Genomic DNA, 22,927 nt, shown 5'->3' with positions numbered 1-22,927 from the left:
TGGATGAGTGAAAGGAGGGATTGAGTGAAAGGGTGGATGGAATAAAGGAGTGAAAGGGTTGATGGATGGATGAGCGAAAGTACTGATGGATGAGGGAAAGGGTGGATAAAGAGATGGATGAGTGAAAGGATGAATAGATAGATTTGGAGATGGATTGATGGATGGATGGATAGGTTTATATATGAAGGGTGGCTAGACGGAATGGTGAAAAACTGAATGATTGATGAAAGGCTGAAGAGACGATAGAATGTAAAGGTTGAATGGTGGACATCAGCAGGTAAGTGGTAGGATGAAAGGATGAATGGATAGATTGATGGAAGAGACAAGAGATATCTTCTGGGGAGGGTCATGATGAGTTGCTTCATTTGCTTGGTGCCATAAGAGCTTTGGTGCGACGTGGGGGTATTTTCAGTTCCTTTCTACTCACGTGCTCAAAAATATATAGTATTGTGCCAAACAGCAATTAACTGTATGACATTAAGAAGGAGCAACTATTGCAAAGAAAGGAAATGTTAACATATTATCGCATTTCTCTTTCATTTTGTGTAATGAGTTAACCTGCTTGTTTATAGAAACACATTTCTCATGTGTTTTGGTATGTCCTGCAACTAATATAAAAGTTGTTAAGTATCATCATGTCTTGCCCTTAGCCCCGCCACTAGCCCCGCCCCCTCACTACATCTCTAGCTCATTTTAATGAGTACCGGCACTTATTTTTTCCCATTTAAAGCACTGCTTTCGCTGATGAAAAACACTTTTAATTTGTTGCCACGACTTTTTGTAATATAATTCAGGTAAAACGATCTCATAGTGATCCACGTGGGTATGGCCATTCCTAATTAATATAAGTATGTGTTTACACGTTGTATACATGTATAATAACTTAGTAGTATGTACAAATCAATACACGTTTAATTTGAAGTGCGCACATTCCTAGCTTCGTTCACGCTCACATAGTGAATTATTACTATTGACTGCGATTGTACCCGAGGCAATCCCGCTATCAGTGCTGCCCTCTGCTGGGACTGAGGCGGTAGTTCTCGTGGCCGAGCTGCCTGCAAGCTTTCCTGGCTGAGTGAAGGTTCCAAGAGGGGAGGAGTAAATTGTGCAGCCGGGAGAGGGTGAAACGCGGCGTCTTCACATTCCCCACACCACCAAGAAAAGACATCCGAACGCTCCTCGCCATCCCTGCAGACCTGTTGCCATGGACGGTGCGGAAACAGGCCTCGAAATAGCCCACTGCTCAGGTAAAATAACCGCTGGGAAACATTTTCGAGCAAGCGTGCGCCTGCGCGCCCCTACGTTTCATTTAATCCCCCTCCATTGTCACTGTGCGGTTTCGTAACCGCAGTGCTGCATCAGTAGTATAGCAGCGAGTTGTCGAGGGAAGGGTTTAATCCCAGGGACATCTGAACAGGCCATATCATATTCATAGCTGCCAAGTTTTCAGACTGCATATGTACAGCGGTCGAAGTGGGGAAAAAAGTGAGGGAACTGTGGGCGGAAACTCAGGGCAGGAATAACCTGTGGCTTGGGTCAGTGGGCAAAGTCAGAGGTGTGGCCAGAAAGAGCAAAACATTCCAGCTTTTAGTATTTGACATTTCACTGGGCAGTTACAGCTTATTACGTTTTTTAATTCAACCAATGGATACACATGCTTATTTAAGGTTTAATATAAGTTATTGACATTAAAATATCCCGCTTTGTGAATGTAAATTTCTAATCACAGAATTTCCCAAATATGCTTAAAAGTGGAATCATAAGACATTTGTCTCTGAGCCATGCAGTTTCTGTCATCAGCACTTCCCTTTTTCCACAAGAGCAGTTCAAACATGAATGGCAAACTATCCTAGTTCCCAAATATTTTCCACATAATTATGGATCTGCCATGTTTGCCACAAAATACATAATCTGCTGCATAATCTAATGATTTTAACAAAATAATTGTTTGTAGCTCAAACGCATCAAAAGTTACTAAAAATGTGACTTGTGTCGCCGCGAAGAGGAGAGCCCTTTTCAAAGGTTGATTGGTCACCTTTCTCATTGCTGCATTAGCATATTATACTGGTACTAATGAGGCAAAATCTTTGCAGAGACGGTTAGTATGTGTAAAAATGTCAAAATAATAAAGAAGCAGAAAATGTATCGCATTACGCTTCAGCCTTTATTTTGCTGCATAATTTAGTCAACACTGCGACATTATTTTGTCCTCCATTGCTGCATAATTCCAGTGGCCCCAAAGCAGACAGCACATGTTAAAAGAGCTTGTGCATGAAGCAGAGAAACCGTGAAGTTTGTGAACTTAGTTTGGTGTGCGTGCAAATCCTGCATTGCCGATCCCTGGTGAGTTGCGCTACTACTGCTAAAACAAGGTCAATGGAGGTACCAATGGCTGAGGTGGAGTAGCCTCAAGGGTCCTGTGACCTCAGTGACAGAGTCACTGTTGCTCTAAGTTGTTCTGTTTCGTAGGCCTGCCCGCAAGACTGGAGGTAAACTTAAGTATGAATTGTGGTGGACAGACCTTCAAGTTAACCCATACTTGCCAATGCTAGTGTCCACCTCCTGGTGCTAAGACACCAGAGCTTCTAAGGTCTAGCGGGCCTCCTAATATCTAGCATGGGAATGTGCTTTCTCAGGAGGGTGGTCTGCTGGACCGGTCATGAAGGCTGAACTTAGTTCCCCAGTTCCAAATTAGGCAGCTCTGGCCATAGTGCCACACCCTCTCCCATACCGAACACCATACTGCCCCACTGACATAAACTTGCAATGCCTTCATCTGCAACCCAATTATGCCCGCTATAAACACCTGGACGCGACTCAATTCAAAATATGCACTAGACCAGTATTAACATCCTGGAAAAAAGTAAAGGATGTGAAATGTTAGCAGGAACAACATGATTACCTTAACACTTTTACACTCATTATTCAGAAATCAGTGAGTGTTTTTGCCTGAAAAGTTAAGGACATGACTACAGAGCCCAGAAGGGACTTGTTTCAATATCTATTGCTTATATCCTTACAAAACGTAAGCAGTACGGTTTGAAAAGACCACATCCCTGAAAACAGCTGATAAGGATCACATTAAATGTTTTCCACTCCACGCATCAACTAGGTATTGGGAATGGTGCTGTTCCCCACATGGGGAAAACAATGTTGTTCAAAGAAAGATGAGAAAACGAAAGTAGCACTTCCCTGGCAAAAACCATGAACTGTAAGTCACTAATGTACTACTCCTTTCAAGGATGATAATACTGGAAAACAATTGTGGCCCCATGATATTAAACAATAAGTCTTTGAAGGCAATAAAAATACACAAGTCAGAATTACCCCGCATAACCATGATTTAGTAATGTTTCTCTCTGGTGACACACACACACTCGGATAGCTGCAGTGATAGCATTAACCCACAAGACTTCATATTGTTAGAGTGCATTTCCCTCTGATTACTTTTATTTGCATTTATCTTTTATCACAACATGCATACAGTGTTATTTTACATTCAGTTAGCTAAGGGTGAAAGACCAACTTTTTCAGCCACGTCTTTAGTAAATAAAAGAATAATTGCATTTACCTTCTTGGCACGAAGTCCTCCTCACTCGGGTCTTCTTCAGGCAGGCAGGATTCAACGCGGGACCCAAGAAACTGCAGTAACCAATACTGGCGCTGTTCTCATGCAGCAAGAAAGAATCACCAGGATTGGAGGGAGCGGCCTCCTTCGGTGCTTCCGAAGACACTGAAGCCCTATGCTGTCTATAACCCAGCTATCTTAGACAGCTGGTTTAGAGAGGTGTAAAATGCACATGTCAGGCTGGCAAGACGGCCGACCAAAGAGACCTGCGCAATTTAAACTTAAAGTGCCCTGCCCGTCACTGCTTTCTGCTGCTGCCAGTCAGCTCAAAGCCCCACCCCGCGTCCTGACGCTTGGCTCAGGACAGGGTTATGAAAAATATAATGGTAATGCATGAAGTTTATTGCCATTTTATTTTTCCATCCATGGGGCAGTTTAGTTAGTGGGGTGACACTGTTCCCCCTTAACGGATGAACCGCCCCTGCACTCTGTGCTTCAAATGTGCCAGTGCTCTATTGGACTCCCCTGTTCAAAATAAGTGACTGCCAAGCTGAGCCAGCACAGAGTGTCTTTACAGTGTGGTTATTCTGGGGCCACCGGGCATCAGACTGTGTGTTAGTCTGATTGAAGGCTGAGGCGCGAGGCCAGCAGGACTGCTCTTGCATCTGCAAAACTGTGTCACTGCTGTCCTATGTGAGGCCAGCTGCACAGCTTGCCTCTGTGGTTTTTGGCGCTGGGCAGGGTTGCTGAATGCGTAAAACAATGTGCCCCCTGGGGTCAGTCACTGTTGAATACTTGTTCTCTACCAGCGTATAATTGGGAAAACACACAAATCTTATATATTTCTTTTAAGTGAAATATGGTTAAATAACCAGATAGCTCCACACATTCCTGTGTCTCACTTTGATGGCTATAAGATTGTAACTAGAAACAGACTCCATACCTAAGGAAAGTATCAACTGCATGATAGAGCAACGGTTGGTATCTGGTGAGTAGCTGGGAACGTCATTTTTTGATAGTCTTTGCAATATAGAGGCTGACTTTCCCTCAGCTGCTTTCTGCTCTGCCACCATCTGTGGGCATGGTGCATTATTGGGCTATCTCAGAAATCACAAGACAGATTTTATGTGACTGTGCCCCAGCCACGATGACCTCGGTCATAGGAGTCTAGTAGTAGCAGGTGACTAAATATATTTTGCTGGCTGGCAGTGCTGCTTTTAACAGTGCGCTCGGCTGGACAGGACTGTGGGACCCCCACATCATGCATGTGACTGGACAGCTGTTGTTAGACATGGATCTCCTGCTGTCTTAGAGCACAATCTGCTCCCCAGGTCAAGCAACACTGAGGTGTCCAGCATGGACAAGGTCAGTGCCCCTTGGGCCAAAGTGGAGCAGCACAGGCCACAAATATGCTCATTTGTGTGGAAAAGGTCGCTTTATTTAAGACAGGTGCACATCACAAAGTACCCTATGCCTTTGCCTTACAAAACTAAACCTCACTATACATTTATTCACCTACTTTCGATTACCCCCACCCCTAACATTCCCACACACTTTAGATCTTTTCCTTGCAACTCATACTTTTTATTTAATGTTTGACCTTTAAACTCCTGTAACCTAGTTCTATTGCAACTAACTATCTAAGTATCCTACACCTTAATTTATAATTTGTTGCTTCCTCCCGGTGTAACCTTCCTGCCCCCCCTTTACTGGTTATCCTCTGTTCACAACCCTAATCCTAATCTGTAACCATGTCAAAAGTAGCTGCCAAACGCCACTCAAAAAGGCCTCCTCATTTCCTTCAACTTTTCTGACCCCCCGATTTAGGCACTGCTATTGTACCTTCTGATGTTCAAAGTCCTGTCTAATGCCTCCTTCACTTGTATCAGATAAAGTTTCACCTCGTAGCAAGACAAATGCACCCCATCTCCCCTGAAAAAATCGACCGCCTCATACTTCAATTCAGGGTGTTCCACCCAACTGAAACCTCTGACTTCACAAAACACCTGCATGTCTCTGTTACTTTTCTTCCTTGCTTGTCAATGACGGTGGGTTTCGCTGCCCACCTGGACTTCCTCCTTGGAATAAATTCCGTCCACAGGATGAAGCATCCAGACCACTCATTTCAATTAAGGCCCTCTTCATCTGCTTTAAGAATGCTATACCTTTACATACCACCAAATCATTTTTCCCCTCAGTGTAAGACCAACATATCTGGGCATGTGTGCCGCTTCAACAATTTGTTTAAACACCATATCAATTCTTACCATCTCATCCCACCTTTGCCATGCCATGTGATCTTAAGCCAACTTTCATTGAGCCTAGGATTCAAACCTTGACCCTTCTGTATTTCATGCCTTTCTTCCGATTTTACAAACGAGTGTCCTATGATCCAGATAGACAATTCGGCGCTTCTGGCCCCGCCAGAGCACCTGAAAAGAACAACATATTTGAGAACCAACAATCGACATCTTCATCAACACCCCTGCTTACCCAGCGGTACATACAGAGGAAAATATTCTGATGACCAACGACCCAGCTGCATGATCTTGTGCTTGTCCCAGCCTGGTCGAGCTGCCTCTGTGGTCACCCCGATCCTAAATGAGTATGTCCCGTACTCTCCTGGGGCTTCCCCCAGTTTTTCGAGCGCCTTTCGCATAACCCAGAGAAACTGGCTAGAGGTCAGCACTTCCCCGTTACCTCAACAAAAAACTGTGCCATGCCTGTCCCCACAGATTGCATTCAGCTTAACTCCTCGCTGGACTGGGCACAGGCTCACACCTGGGAAAGCATGTAATAACACTGTCTTCCCATTGGATCTTTGGTCTATCTTAGATTGCCGAAGTCGCAACTCTAAGCTACCCCACTCCTCTTTCCTACCCCCACCTCTGACTACTCCAACCCTGGCACTCCTTTCCTCCCCAATAGCTGAGACACCCTGAATGCCCCAAAGAACATTGTGGTAAACAAGTTGTCCAGACGCGGTGAGTACGTTTGAAGAACCTTTATTCAAGAGCAGGAGAAGACGTTGACAATTTTACGTACAACACAACCATTAGTGGATGCCATTTGAATTATCCCTTTGACTACTTTGTTTGCCCTCTCACACAAACCGTTCCCCTGGGGATTATAGAGAGAGGTGAGGCAGTGAGATATTCCACAATTTTTTAAAAAGGCTTGCATTTCTTTAGAAACCAATTGTGTGCCATTATCTGTAATGAGAACGGAGGGGATACCCTCGTCCCTGAAAAGTTTACCCAAGAACTTGATGGTACTCTCGGTGGTAATGTCATTGGTAAATTCAACCACAGCCATTTAGATAAAACATCCACCACTATGATCCCAAACCTGTCATTTTCATGCAACTCCCCCATGGGACCTATGAAATCAAGACATATGTTGTGCCAGGGTAAACCAGGGTTCACGATATGAGCACTGTCAGATTTGCAACCCATCTTGTCTTTTTTCCCCTTCCTTGAAAACTGAACAGTTTTCAACCCAATTCACAACCTGGGCGTCAAGGCCCGGCCACCAAAAGTGGTTCTTAATGCGTCGTTGGGTGGGAGTTTGGCCAAGATGCCCTTTGTGTGCCAAAGTTAAGAGCTTTCTCCTGATACCAAATGGGGGAATAAACTTCTCACCTTTAGCTAGAACGTTATCGCTACGTAAGGACAGCTCATCTAGGATTTTGACATAGGGACATACAGAAATCGGAAGACAACCCTCTCTTCTAGGTTTGGACTTTAACAGTTTGATTACCTCTTGTAAAGTGTGGTCGTTGACCATCTCACGCTCCCAATCCTTGGCATCGAACACACCCTCACCAACAAAAACTGCATCGTCTATGGAAGCTACTGCAATGTCCTGATCAACCTGTGAAAAGGTAGAATCAGAAACAGAGTGCCAATCAACATATACCATCCTTGTCGCCAGAATGTGGTAAACATGTTGTCCGTATGCGGTGAGTAAGTTTGAAGAACCTTTATTCAAGAGCAGGATAAGACGAGAGCGTACTCTTCCAGGCAGGAAACAGGAGTATAACTGCCATGGAACAGAACGTCCAGTCAAGGGGAAATATAGAACAGGAATGTAAGAGCATTCTCTAACAAGTGCATTCTGATGAAGACTAGACCGTGAATTACAAACATCAAGGATATCCATGTCGAGAACAAAACTGTCTCCCCCCCCCCCCCCTGAACTGTATGGCAGTATTCCTAATATGCTGCCTAAAATGTTGCCTTGACACTGTTCTCCTCGCCCCCACCAACTACTTGTTTTCTTTGCCCATCCTTCCAGCATACGTCTTCCCAGTTCACCTGACCGATGGTGAGTAACCCCTGAAACTTCTTGCCCATGAAGGCAATCCCTGCCAGTTTCTCTGTAATTGTAACCCCAGATAACCGCTTTTCGATCAACTTCAGGATAAGTTGCACATCTTCCCTGGTCCAAAGCTCTGACCTCCGCCTAGCCTCACAGGCTTGAAACTCCTTACAAGCCTGCATGTACAATTTCCTTGTGGATTCTGCCAGAGGCCCTACCACCAACTGCAGCATCCTTTCTCGCCGATTGTCTACATTCCCTCCGGCACAGGTGGATTGACCTCGTCCACCTCCGTGGCCAGCCTATGGGACCTCTTCCACTGTGAACGAGACAAGGCATCAGCAATGTCATTGTCCACCCCTGGCACATGTCTGGCCTTAAATGCTAAATCATGTCTCAGACAGCCCATTACGAAAACCCGCTGCAGCTTAAGTACCTGTGAATTCCTTACTGACTGTTTAATCACTACATGTACCACTGCCATGTTGTCTACTCTAAAAAGAACCTTCTTATGTGCCAGTTCCTGCACCCAGAGCTGACTGTTCCCCTTAGAGAGAACAATTCTAGGAAGTCAATGCTCCTGCCCCCATGTTTCCAGTTCTCTGGCCACTCATCAGAACACCACCTACTCTGCCAGTACCACCCGAAACCGATGCCCCCTGCAGCGTCAGAATATATCTGCACGTCCCATTCACACTCCTTTGTGGTCATCATTGGTAAACACAAGGGGATGATGGACAGAGCACTGAAACTTTTCAGACACTCACCCTCAGTCACAGATCTGGGTTGAATCCATCATCATTCTTTAGCTCACTTTGCCACATCAGTTCAGACCCAGCTATATACAAATCAGTCTTGACCGTGTGCCTGATGGGAACAGTCCAGCCCGAACTGCCAAGCCAGGTCTTCCCTGAACCGGAAACAAGCATCCTGGGACCGGTTTCAGGGTAACACCCCTCATCAGCCAGGCAAGCTTGATTCCAGTGGCAAATTCAGCAAGCGACCCATGTCTGGGCATACCCTGCCATTTTAGGGTGAACAAAGCAAACACAGGGAGATGATGGACAGAGCGCTGATACTTTTCAGACACTCACCCGCAGTCACAGATCTGGGTTGTTCTTTAACACACTTAGTCACCTCAGTTCAGACCCAGCTATATGCAAATCAGTCTTGACCCTGTGACTCATGGGAACAGTCCAGCCCGTACTGCCAAGCCAGGTCTTCCTGAATGCCACTGAAAGCTTCTAGAAACCTGCGTCATATGCGTAAATTCTCTTTCGTACCCGCTGACAAGTGCATGTGATGGTGTGGCAACGAGAGCCCCCCTAAAGACAGCCTCCCTGGCCTCACTACTCTGTATGCAAAGTTCAAATTCCCTAACAGTACCTGTACTTCCCTAACTGTCACCTTTGGCTTTGCCAACATACTGCATGTGCAGTTTTTTGTCTGCCGGGCAGCCCGCCACCATGGCCACTGAATCCAGTTTAATTCCCAGAAATTACAACACCTTGCTTGGACCTTGTGTCTTCTCTGCTTCTAGGGACACTGCTAGTTCATCCATGAGCTCGTGAAACCTTCCCAACTTCTGTTGCCAGTCCATTGAACCGGGTTGACCCACCAGGAAAAAGTTGTCTAGGTAGTGAGTCACTGTATCCGTGCCCATCTGCCACATTAAAACCTGCTGTAAGAAAAAGCTGAAATGCTCAAACAGGACACAAGAGATGGAACACCCCATGGGTAATGCTTTATTGACAAACCACTGTCCGTCAAACTGAATCCCCAACAAGTGACAGTCCTCCGAATGCACCGATAACAGCCTAAAAGCCGATTTTATGTCATATTGTGCCATTTATGCCCTGTTTCCCACCTTTTCAAACAGAGCCCTCACAACATTCACTGATGAATATGACACTGATGTAACATCCTCTGATATAAAATCATTGATGGAAGCTTCTTCCGGCCAAGACAAGTGTTGTTTGAGGCAAAATTGACCCTTCTCTTTCTTTGGCACCACCCCAATGGATGAGACGATCAGATCCGGTATTGGCCATGTATTAATTGGCCCTGTCATTCTGCCCTCATGGACTTCTTTTAGCAGTTTCCCTGGCACCAACTGTTTTTGTGAATGCGCTGACTTTAAGTTCTCTGCCCACCTACTGAACCTTTGTCCCTCGTGCACCAGCCTGAAACCTTTCCGAAAGCAATTGTACATCCTCTCTGATGGGGTAGTGCACCAACCATGCTTCTAAAAATTGTGTGTTAATTGGCGTAAGAGCTTTTGCCCATATTCCCTTGTGTCCCACGTCTTCCTCTACCCCCTACTTTCTGATGCCCTTGCAGGCCGCCATACATGTTGCTGTGCTGATTCCATTCCCTGTCTGTTGTCCCTGACCGCTAGTCCCAGTCCCAAAGCACTGCATGAGGGGATGTCTTCCAGAGTACTTAGATCACTCGTGTCAGAATCTACAATATTCTCCTCTGCAGAGACCTTTGTTAAAATCTCAGCAGGTCCCTTACTTTCCCCCCTGGTCCCTTAGCCTGGTCCCCAACCCTCCTCGGGTGGGATGGGTTTGAAAGGGGTGGTACAGTAATGGGAGACTGCTTGCTATAAATGTGGTCTTCCCAAACTTAACTGAACCCCTTGTCTGTTGATATAAGTCCGTATCAATCTCTCCCCCCCCCCCCCCCCCCCCCATTTCGCTTCTGGGCCCCATGTCAATCACGCCCGGAATTCCCCATCATAATGTGACCAAGCGTAACCCCCATATGTGATCTACGCTCTTTTGATCACATCCATGTATTTGAACAAAGATACTCACCATTCTGGCTATTTCTCGCAGTATACACTTGCGACAATTGGGAAGGCCGAAGTCCAGTTTTCTATTGTTGTCAGCACCCTAGGCCTCTTCCAAAACTCAAATACTTCCTCCTTTGACCCTTCTGTCATCCGTAATTCTGTATGTAGTAATTTTAACATCGCCACATACTCTCCTTTCCATATTTTCTCCTTGGTTGCCAACATTAAGTGCGCTCCCAAGGACTTTGTCACCCCATATATATGTCAATATCTTAATTTTCAGTTTGTCACTTTCTTTAGCCCCGTCCACTTGCACCCCTGCCTTGACCTGTTCTTCTACCCTTTCTCCTTATTTTCTCGTTATGTCTTGTCTTCTTTTGCCTACGCTCCTGAAATCCCTACCTGCTGTGCCTGCCTCCCTAAGTCGTGAATTGTTGCGTGACCTAGCCTGTCTCTTTTACCGCCGTGTTTGTCTCTGTTCCAACCCCTGTGTCTTTTGCATACAAACCTTTCCTTAGGCATATATCTCAGGGATGTGGAATTCCTATAGCCTGACGCCCAGGACATATTGTTTGGGGTCAAGGGCAACAAGTTTTCATGTGCATTTTGTCTTTGGGACAAGTATGCCCAACACCCTAAAGCACAAACCCTTTGGCTGCCAGTTTACTGTACCACAATATGGATCATGGAAGGGCATTGTCTGCAGTTAAGGTAATTGTTTGTGCACATGTGTTAATGCTGTTCAAACTTGTATGTATGGTTCATTAATGCAAAGCCTTTATTATTAGGGTGAGCGCTCTAAATAAATGTAAGCTCAGACTACACTACTGACAGTAGTTCTAGTATAAAAATGTGTACACATGATTTCAAAGTTTAGCAATATGAGGCTATGTTAATGCTCCCAAAATGCTCTGATTAGATGCACATATTTGCAGAAGCTTGAAAGCAAGATTGAGGATTCTTTGCTTTCAAAATAAAATGTTTACAAAAAATGCAAATAGGAAAAAAAACATTTATCTAAACTACTGTAAAATATTAGGTACCATATCTTTGCAGCATCGTTTAGTAAAATGTGTTGATGTATGCTAGATTATTCATAATGGAAAATCAGTGTCACCAGTTTGAATAAGATTATGGCAAACATAAAAATAAACAAGCATTGGCAAAGCCAGTAAGTCTGAAATTGGTGGTCAGCCTTTTGGTTTTGTCAATGTGTGTCTTGTTTTGGTATGCTTTTTGTAAAACCTTATTGGTGTGGGAGCTGCCTGGCCCTCAGCATTATAACAAACATTGGCAAAAGCAAAACTTGTTTTTGGTCTCAAAAAGCAGACATTGCCACAGTAGCTCCTGACATTGATCAAAACTACTTTATGTGCCCATATGCTCCTTGTGAAAGAGCAGAATACTGTCACTCACAGTGAAGCTAGCCAATAAACCGAGAGAAATCAAGACAGAATTTTAATAAAGACAAAAGGTCATGGTTAACACCCGCCCTAATTAGGGGCCATTTATTAAAGAAAGCCTCAAAAGTGCACCCATGGTATATATCCTTGCATTAAGTGCAGATTTACGACTTTCATGAATTCATAAGACTTTACAGAAGTAGGCCAATAAATAGTGCTCCTAGAAAATGTTTGTCGACTGCATTTATGCATCAGCAAATCTGCATGTGTAGATTTGGTCATGCAAAAATCTGTAGAGTGTTTGGAAGTTCACTTTCCCTCCACTTTTTTCCCCAGCAGTAGAAGTTTTACATCCGCCACTGTCAGGAGTAAAATTTCAAATTTTCTCAGTTTGGGAAAATATTAGAGAAGAGTTGGTGAAAACCCTTAAAATATATTAGTTAGGTCTGCATGGACTCAAAACGGCACTCCAACCCTGGAACTATTGCTTACCACTACCTTCAGCCCAAGTATGGAGATCTGCAGAAACATGGCAAAATAAGAGAATTGTTAGTATTCAAACCCCACTATGGTATGAGCCCTGGCATAATTAGAAAGGCTATTTCAGAGCTCTTAAATAATGATTGCTGCCATAATTTGTTGTCGTATTACGTGGCACATAAGGGACAGTTGGATTTTGTTACAGGACGAGTAGATTTATGAAGCAACTTTCCCCATGGACAAGTAGATATTTTATTAAATTCCACACCTCTGATATCTGCACTGTTCTCTGTTCCTCCAACTTTCACCCCAACCAACACTTTCCAAATGTCACGACCCCAAGCCCCAGAACCCTGTGCAAATGTAGTGGTCCTTTCAATTGAAAATGTGTTGTCTGTAATGGCAGTGTGCAACCACACCATGAATACTCCATTCCATACCACTCCACTCTGCACCACTCCACACCACTGCACTCTGCACCACTCCAAGCCACCTTGTACCACTCAATGCCACTGCTCTCTTCGCCACTCTACACCAGTGCCCTCTTCACCACTCAACTCTACACCACTCCAGTCTAGGCCACACCACTGCTCTCTATGCCAATACACTCTACACCAAGGCACTTACTGTGTAACACTCAACTCTATGCCCCTGCACTCTAAGCCAATCCACTTTACACAACCCTAATCTACTCTGCACCTCTTCACTCTAAGCCACGGCACTCTACACTACTTTGCTGTACTCCATTACACTTCATGCCACTCTACGCAACTGCACTCTACCCTGCATCACTCCACTCTACGCTACTTCACTCTACTTTTTGAAACAATTTACTCTACGCCACTCCACTCTATGCCACTGCACTCTACGACACTATACTTTACTCTGAACCACTCTACACCTCTGCACTCTACACCAATTGACTCTACTCTGCGCCACTGCCCTCTCTACTCTATTCTGCGCCACTCCATTCGGTGCTCCTCCGTGCCACTCCATTCTACTATGCACCACTCTAATCTATGCCACTGCATTCTACAACACTGCATTATATGCCGCTGAATTCAATGCATTACTCTTACTGCCACTGAGCTCTATGCCTTTATACTCTGCAACACTCTACGCCAATACACTCAACACCAGTCCACTCTACTGTATGCCACTACAGTGTATGCCACAATATGCCACTCCAATACCCAACACTTTGCCACGCCACTCTACATACTCAACTCTACTTTTAGCCATTCCACTCTGACACTCCATGCCACTCTGCTCTACGCCACTAACGTTTAGCCATGATGGACGACAGCCACACTGTTGTACAACGTGGCTAAAGCACATTGGCAAAGTCAATAGCTCTTGCATAGGCGAGACCTATTGGCTTTGCCAAAAGTTGTTTGAAATGCAAACTGAACATTAAACAGTGGCATAGAAAACATGTTTCACAGAAGCGATGATGAAAGTGATGGCCTAAGACTCGTTGAAGCAGTGTAACTCAACGAGTAAAGTCTGTGGGGGGTTCCATGACCTCTTTGTTTTGTTCATTGTTTAATTGTTGTCAATATGTTGTTGAGCATGTTCTACAATCGCCCTGTCAAGCTAGGTGAGCTAGCAGAGTAAGGAAAGGCAGGAGATGCTCTTTTATGTTAAAGTTGACACTGGCTCCAAGGACTTGAAAAAAAGAACAATTATAGGGGAGAGGCACAACACCTCAAACTGCAATTAAATAATTAGCAAAAAGAAAGATGTCTGGAAGCCCCTAGAGAGTTTACTCCTCACGTTTCAGCTCTTGAAGGAAACACTTGTAAAGTGCAGCATTATTTTTCATACAGACATGTTTAGTCATAGTGATAGTTCTTTTTTGTATGTGGAAACATTCCAAATAGAAAAGCACACCTATACTTCTTGTGACTATGGATATGTATAAGTGCGTATAGTGTCATTTTATTTTTGGATGTGATAAATTAATTTATTGAACTCTTTATGCAAACACCAACTGAATACTAGTAATGGAATAACTGAACACATAGCACTGATCTGTGGTATTAATTGGAAGAGTGAATACTTCACCCTACAAACTCTGAACTGCACTATATGCAATCCTGCACTCCAATACTAGCTTCCTAAGTTGCCTGAATTGTGTGATTCTTGGCCCATCCCCGCAGCATACTGTGTATATGTTTGAGATATCAGTTAGGCCCAGGATTTGAACTCTACAAAAACCTCACTTATGTGTGGCTAATATAAAAAATTCTTGCTTCAGATTTAATACCAGTAAAGGCTGTATAAATGTAGCATATGACAAAATGACACTTTTTGGGTAACTTGCGGCAACATCGTGAGGGCATGGAGATAGTTAAGAATGTTTCATGTTTAAAAGAATTGCCTTCAACAAATGTCACTCCAGTCAGTGATGCAATTGTATATATTTAATTTAGACACTGAAAAATGTTGAAAAGTTTTTTTAAATTTAAATTCTTTCATATTTTGTCATGACGTTTTGCCTGATTTGCATCTTTTGATGGCACGGCTCATGATTACGCTCTTGAAGCCAATCCAGACCCCTGGCTATGCTCTCCACAAGGCTGTCCCAGTTCCCCCTCCCCCCAGAACTGTAATGTCTTCTTCGCCCTTAGTGCTGGTATCAGTGGTTTAAGTGGGATAAAGAAAGTGGTGAGAGGGGTCTCTGAAATGGGCATGTCCAAGGAAGCATAAGCTGACATCCATACCAGGTGATGTGGCCTACGTAATAAAGGGCATGGCGTAAAACGTGAAACTAGAAGCTCATGCTTGGCACAGCATGCTACCTGACTGTAGGGTCAGAATCAGACCAAAAATACACCTGGGCAACCCCCAAAAAGTGTCCCACATCCAAGGACTGTGACCTTTCACAAAGCACTTCTTGGTTTGTATAGGGGCTCATTTTTGGGAGGTGTGTGTATTAAGCATTTTAACGATTGTAGGGTCTGTAACATTGGTCAAGACTGAAATCACTGCAGTGCTAAAAATGGAAAATGTATTCGTAGCCTCAATGCCTTATACAAGGTAGTGAAGTACCCCCTTCCAATCAACTGTGTGATTATCACTTAAATCAGATATCTAGTACAAAGCCAAGGAATAAAATGTTAGGTTGGGATTCTGGGAGAAGAATCTACAATGACAAAAAAAGAAGAAACATTGTCTTAGAAATTCCTCGTCTTACTGATCCTCTGTAGAATGGTTCCAGAGAAAATAATCTGACATTTTCAGTGGCAACTTGTTTTTGCTTTTGTCCACTTTAAAAAAAATAAAATCAGTAGTGATAATCAGTGGGGTATAGTGTAACTAAGTCAGAAAGGGTTAGTCAGAGAGAGTGAGAATAAATAAGACTAAGTTAGAATTAGAGCGTGAGTACAAGTAAGAATGAGTGTGTGAAAATGAATAAGGGTGAGGTAGGTCATTCTTGGCACAAGCGGTACCCGTGCAAGATGCTGGCACATAAGATGTAATTCTTTTTTTTTTTTTTGAACAATGTTTATTAACAGTAATTGTATACCTTTTGTCAATAGAGGCTTCATTCTCAAGACACAGTTTGCAATCAGATTGTTCAAGTTGTAACATTCTTAATAGTACTGTTATGCAGTTATGCGCAACCTTTTCATACATCTTTATGTTGCATCGTAGAGCTTTTCCCATTCCCTGGTTCCACCATCCCTTATAGTGTAATGATGCCCATATTCTATTCGCTCAGTTCTGACTCTGAGTCCGGCAGAGGGGGTTCACATATATTACCCCTGAATGTATTCCATTTTCCCCAAACCCGCTGCCATTTCCGGGGGCAACCCCTGCCACTACATACCACCTTTTCCGCAATCATGGCACCATCTAGGTCACGACACCACCACGCGTGGGAGGGGGTTGACTGCGCCCCCCAGTGTTGTGCAATATTCCTCTTTGCTAATGATAGTCCCATGGCCACCCAGGTTTGGTCGGCGTGGTTAAGATTGGTAGCGTCCCACACATTCAGCAAACACATCCGCGGCTCAGGGGGGACATCGTGACCGGTAACCAGGGAGACCGTTGCCAATACCTCCCTCCAATATATAGTGATGTCAGGGCAGTCCCATATGGTATGATAGAAGGTGCCCTGGAGGCCGCACCCTCGTAGGCAGAGCGGAGTATCTGCACTCCTTATTTTATGAAGTGTGGATCTAGTGTAGTATATCCGGTGTAGTATTTTAAGTTGCACCAGCTTTAGTTTGGATGGGATCGCCATCTCCCGCGGGGACGCCAGCGCCTCCTGCCACTCTTGCTCGTCCATTCCCCCCACCTCTGCCTCCCAGTTCCTTTTAAGGATCCCTGTGGGGTCTTTTTGATGGGTCACCAGTTTACGATATGTCAACGATATAGCTTTCTTGGCTAGGTGTTCTGTGAGCAAACGATCCTCAAGTGGGGAGGATTCAGGTAGGACGGTCCCCCTAGTTATGGCTTTCCTTAGTGCATGCTGTATTTGCAGAAATCTGAAACACTCCATTCATTCCATCCGATACTCTGTCTGCAACTTCTTAAACGGGATCACCCCACCCCGCTTCCAGAGGTCTCCGATCCTGGAGATGCCTATGAGGTCCCACCCCGTAAATCCTTTACTTAGGTGTATCATGTCTATCTTGGGGGAGACCCACAGCGGCGTTTGCTGAGTAATCACCCCCTCCCAACCCAGCCTGTGCTGCGCCATGTACCATATCTGTACGGTGTGTGCTGTGGGGCCCGTTAGCTTATTTTTCCAGGATTTTTCCGTACAAGGCTCGGAGGACTCCCTCCAATCCCAGCATGTGCCTATCCATTCGTAGAGCCGGGTCGTCTTGCGGGGCGTGTAGCCATTGATTAATTATAATGAGCTGGGAGGCCCAATAGTATAGACGTATGTTGAGCAGGGCGATTTCCCCCATCATACCAACTCCGCACCAGTTTACAGAGAGCTATGCGGTGAGGCTTACCCTCCCACAGCAGACACCCCACCTCCGCCTCCACTGATTTAAAGTAGGAGTCTGGGATCGATATGGGCGTGTTTTGCAGTGCATAAAGGAATTGAGGGAGAGCCATCATTTTGAACAAAGCTGCTCTCCCTAGTAATGTCAGTGGAAGGGAGTGCCAGTGCTTGACATCGCTTCGTAGTCTTCTCAGGGGCGTAAGTAGGTTGCATTCACAGAATAGTGCCGGATCAGGTGTGATGTTAATGCCGAGGTATTTGAAACCATCCTCCGCCACTGATATCGTCACTCCTCTGGGTAGCTGTGGTGTGGGTCCATGTAAGACGTAAAGCACTGATTTCGCCCAGTTGATCGAGTAACCGGAGAGCCTATCATAGGATTCGCAAATGTCAAGTAGGCTACCTATGGACCGTTCCGGTCGCGTCGGGTATACCAAGATATTGTCCGCGTATAGCGTGATACGGTCGTCCCAGCTCTCCGTCCACTTTAGTCCTGTTATAACTGGATCCTGCCTTATCCATGCCGCCAACGGTTCCAGCACCAGGGCGAATAGTAGTGGGGAGAGAGGGCACCCTTGTCTAGTCCCCCGTCCCAGCGCAAAGTCTCCTGACAGTCGTCCGTTCACCGCCACCTGCGCCAGAGGTCCTGTATATAACAACCGCACCCATGCACAAAATTTGGGCCCGAAACCCAAACGCTCAAGCACTGCAAAGAGGAAGGGCCACTCCACTCGGTCAAAAACCATACTTGCATCCAGCGAGACAATAACTGCATCCTCGTGGATGTAGGGCCCACTGGCCAGTATGCCGTGCAATCGTCTGATATTCATTGCCGTGTTTCGCCCTGGCATAAAGCCTGATTGGTCTGGGTGAATGAGTGCCCGTAAATGAGGCTGTATACGGGTCGCTAGTACCTTTGCTAATATTTTGGCTTCCACATTGAGGAGTCAGATTGGTCTGTAAGAGGTACACTCATGAGGGGGCTTCCTGGGTTTTAGTATTGCTACCAGTGTCGCGACCCTTTGGTCACGGGGAAGTATGCCCTCCTCCAGACTGGATTCATACATTTTATAGCAGGTGCGGAACTACCGGATCCGTCTCCCGCTTGAACAACTCCACTGGAATCCCATTCGGCCCCAATGCTTTCCCCGACTGGAGGCTCTTAACGGCCAGGGCGACCTCCTCTATTGAAAAGTCCGCCTCCAGGGCAAGCGTGTCTTCCGAAGTCAGTCGTGGAAGTTGTATGTCCTTTAAGGATGCTAAGTTGTAACGACTACCGTCGAGGACAACAGAGGTGTACACTTTTTCATAGTGATTTGCAAAGGCCATCACTATGTCGTCAGGATTTGTCACAACGTCCCCGGTGGTCATACGTAGCCGCGCCACCCAGCGGTTGGCTTTCTCTTTTTTGTCTAGCCACGCTAGCAATTTGCCCGCTTTGTCCCCCATCTCGTATACTGTATGTTGTGTTTTCGTAAGGCATATCCAGGCTGCCTCCCAGAGATGGTCTCTATATGTTTGTTTAGCGAGGTTTAGTGTGTGTGTGTGTTTGTCGGTGGGGTCCCTGGTGTGCTCTCTTTCTGCCTTGGCCAATGTTTCCTCTAGCTCCACCACCTGGTGTGCCGAGTCACGTTTGTGGGCTGTAATTACTGCAATGGCCTGTCCGCGCAGCACTGTTTTATAGGCCTCCCAGAGGACAATGGGTGAGGAAACAGACTGCATGTTTTCTTGAAAGTAATGTTTCGTAGTTTTATGTAGGGCCTTTCGCACGCCAGGGACCTTCATGTACCCGGGATGTATTGGGAAAGTACGTCTCCTACCTAATAGGCATGAGGAGTAAGTTAATAACATTGGCGAGTGATCAGATATACCCCTGGGAAGGTGTTTGATCTCCTGTAGTTTATCAATGCAGGTAGGGGAGGTAAGGAGTAATCTATACGCGAGAGACTGTTATGCGCGCTAGAGTGATGTGTGTACTGACGTTCTGTGTGGTGTCGCATGCGCCAGCTATCAAGTAGTCCCATTGCGTCTATGAAGTCACGTAGGGGCGATGAAACTACACCCTGCCCTCTCGGGGCCGCCTATCCCACTCATCGTCCAATGTGGTATTGAAGTCGCCCCCTAGTATCAGTTCTCCGGGGGGTAAGCTCAGTAGGAAACTCCCTAGAGCCGGGAAAGCAAGTGAGTGCAATGCCGGGGGGATGTATACCGTGGCGAAATTGAAGTTGTGCCCCTCCCATTGCCCGCAGATCGCAGCAAAACATCCTTGGTCGTCTGCCCACTTCCCGGTCACCACCAAGGGACAGTTCTTACGGAGGAGGATCCCAACTCCTCTGGAACCGGAGGTGAACTCTGAGTGTGCTATCATTCATTCATTCATTCATAAAACTTTATTCGGTTTTACAATGTGAAAACCATAAAAGTCACAATGTATATAGACATCCCATAAAAAAAAAAAAATACATTAAAATAATTTACAGTCCATAGCCAAAAAAGATTACAAATAAAATATGGCAGGTACAATAAGTACGTTTCTGTGCTAAAAATAGAAAACACATAAGAGGTATACCTTAAAACTATGGGTACCTCCTCCCCCTGAAATAACTAATATTCCAGGCAGGCCCTGGTTCTCACCAAGGATTTCAGGTAGCCTACAATAAAGATTATACAGTCTGGTTTCAACAGCTGTAAATACAAAAGTGCTGGGCGAGCCTGGTTAAAATTAAGCCTCTTTAAGAGGGGGAGTAAAAAATGTCTCCGAGGTACTTCATAGAATTTACAAAGGAACATAAAGTGTAGCAGGTCCTGTGGAGACAGGTTGTCGTAAAAACAGGGTGCTAACACCTGTCCTCTGCTACACCCTTTCGGAACGGCAATTAAAAGATGAAAAAAATCGAGACGAAACCTGGACAGTAAAAACCGCTCATAGGTGGTCAATGTTCCCAAAAGGTATGGCTCAGCCAATGGATGGGTTTTTAGGGTCAGAAATTTACGGACACTTGGTTTACATAATTCCTGTTCATCTCTTTCTAGCTTCCTGGTGCAAATAAATGCTTTTTTGTTCCACATCCTTTTTTGTTATAGTTGACGGTTTTGAGAAAAGATCCGGGCGCCCCAACTCCGTAAAGCGACCTCTAACATACTGCAACCATGGAATTCTGGACATTTGTTCCAGGGTCATACAGTCTGTTAGGATCTGCTGGGTGAGCTTTAGCTCCTTGTTTGACCAGCACTTAAGCCAGAACACTAGGGGACGCAAGGCAATAGTATCAGCTAAAAATGGGGCCCCCAGTTCTTCATGAGCTATTAGGTTAGATAAACAGGTTGGCATTCCCAGTAGGCGCTTTAAAAAGTTATTCTCTGCCACCTGCAGTGCATCAGTTGTGGTATACCCCCAGACTTCACTACCGTAACATGCAGTTGACACTCACTTAGCCTGATAGATTTTCAACAAGGCTGCAATTGGCCGCTTCCCCATCTTAGCAGCAACGTTGAAAATAGCAGCAGTTATTCGGATAAGCTCCCCCTTTTTCCTTAGAATGAGGGGTCCCCACTTCAAGCGATCATCCAACAGGACCCCCAGGTATGAAAAAACTGATGTTGTGGGGACCTTCGCAGAACCCACGGAAAAAGAATACTTTTTCGTGGGACGAGTCCCTACCTGCAAGACATAGGATTTTGCGTTATTAATCGCTAAGTCACGGGACCCCATAAACTTCAAGAAAGCGTCTAGTAAAGATTGGAGTCCTCTAGCAGTTCTCGCTATCATTTTAAAACCCCATCTATCGAGCGCCTTGACGGCCGTACCTACTAAATGGGTCTCCTGGAGGAGAGCCACTGATGGAGTGTGCCTCTTACGGTGTTGTAACACCAACCCCCTCTTAATTTTATTGCCCAGGCCGTTCACATTCCACGATATCACGGTCAATGGGCCGCCCGGGGCATGGCGATCATCTAGTTGCAAACTCGCAGTTGTCATGGTATTGCTTGCGATGTGTGTGTGAGCAAACATGTGTCATGGTCCAATCTTGTGGTGCATCTAACATTTCCTTCACATTTCTAGTCGATAAACGTGTCCCGTGTGGGTGTACTCCCATTACTCCCATTACAAACTCAAGGTGACTGATGAACAATAAAAAACAAAAAACAAAACACAAAAATCCGAGAATCCACTAATGAAAAACAACCCCCCTCAACCACCACCCTCCCTGCTCCCCTGCCAGACGGATCCCCAACTACCCGCCACCCCAACATAGCAGAGTGCTTCAATCCCATAAACAGTACTTGCGTGTAGGGGGGAAGAAGTCCGAGAGCCGTCGCAGTTCTCCCCAGCCTCAAAGACAGTCTTGCAACCATTGAAAACTGTGCATCGCCACGATTGATCCTACTACCCTTATTTGTTGATAGCATCACCTGAGGGTCGCAATGTCCAAAACCCCATCGCTCAAACATTTTTCACCTCGTGGTGGGCTCATCTCACTTCCACGTCGCAAGTCTCATTGCAACTTCCAATCATATCACTCCCCGGTGTCTGTACTTTTTGGATACGACTCCTTTCGCTCCTTTCCGGATGTCTTGGGGTCCTCTTCTTCTGTATCTTGTCGTTGTCGCCTCCTTGATCGTCCATTACCCTCCGCACGCTGCCATCCCTCAAGCCAGTTGTGGGCCTCCTCTGGCGTTTCAAAGAACCACGTCTTTCCATCCGCCACCACCCTCAGTTTCGCCGGAAACAGCATCGAGTATGGAAGTTCCTTGCGGCGAAGTTCTTTTTTCACCTCTATGAAGCTTCTGCGACGTTTGGCAACCGCCGCTGTATAGTCCGGAAAGAAGGAGATCATGGAGTTCTGGATGCACAATGGCAGCGCTACCCTTGCTGCTTGTAATATAGCGTCCCGGTCTCTAAAATTAAAGATGCGGGCCAATATTGGTCTGGGGGGCGCCCCGGGCTTGGGCTTACCTCCCGGTACTCTGTGCGCCCTTTCCACAGAGAAGAGGGTGGAGAGCCCCCGAGGCTGGAGTTTAGATTGTATGAGATCTTCTACATAGAGGTCCATGGTGGGGCTCCCTTCGCTTTCGGGGACTCGCGTAAATCTAACGTTATTCCTCCGAGAGCGCCCCTCCTGATCGTCCAACTTTGCTGCCATGAGTCTATTCTCAGCCTCCAACCGATCAACTCTGTGGAGCAACGAGGCGGTGTCTTTAGTGAGGGACTTTGCCACCTGCTCTACTTCTGTCACCCTGGCGGTCATCTTTTGAAAATCAGCTCGGAGGAAGGAAATGTCCGCGGAGATCGAACCCACCGTAGATTGAACTTTAGTAAGAGCTGCCATGATATCCTCTAACGTCACCTTAGTTGCTCCCTCCAAGTCCGGGGCCCCATCGGACAGCCCCTT

General features: G+C 45.6%; 1 protein-coding gene across 2 annotated transcripts in view; it reads left to right on the top strand.

Annotated features, from left to right (window-relative positions):
* Positions 1-995: 995 nt before the first annotated feature.
* The window catches only part of SLC18B1 (solute carrier family 18 member B1), a 671,163-nt gene continuing 649,231 nt past the window's right edge, over positions 996-22,927 (top strand). For both annotated transcript variants that reach the window (XM_085611645.1, XM_085611646.1), the window contains exon 1: positions 996-1,247. In XM_085611645.1, the coding sequence (XP_085467771.1) occupies positions 1,205-1,247 (43 nt within the window). In that variant the 5' untranslated portion in view covers positions 996-1,204. The remainder of the gene's footprint in view (positions 1,248-22,927) is intronic.

The sequence above is a fragment of the Triturus cristatus genome, chromosome 6 (assembly GCF_964204655.1).
Source record: "Triturus cristatus chromosome 6, aTriCri1.1, whole genome shotgun sequence".
Lineage (NCBI taxonomy): Eukaryota > Metazoa > Chordata > Amphibia > Caudata > Salamandridae > Triturus > Triturus cristatus.
Note: the sequence above shows the minus strand (reverse complement) of the source record. Positions and strands in the feature narration are given on the sequence as shown.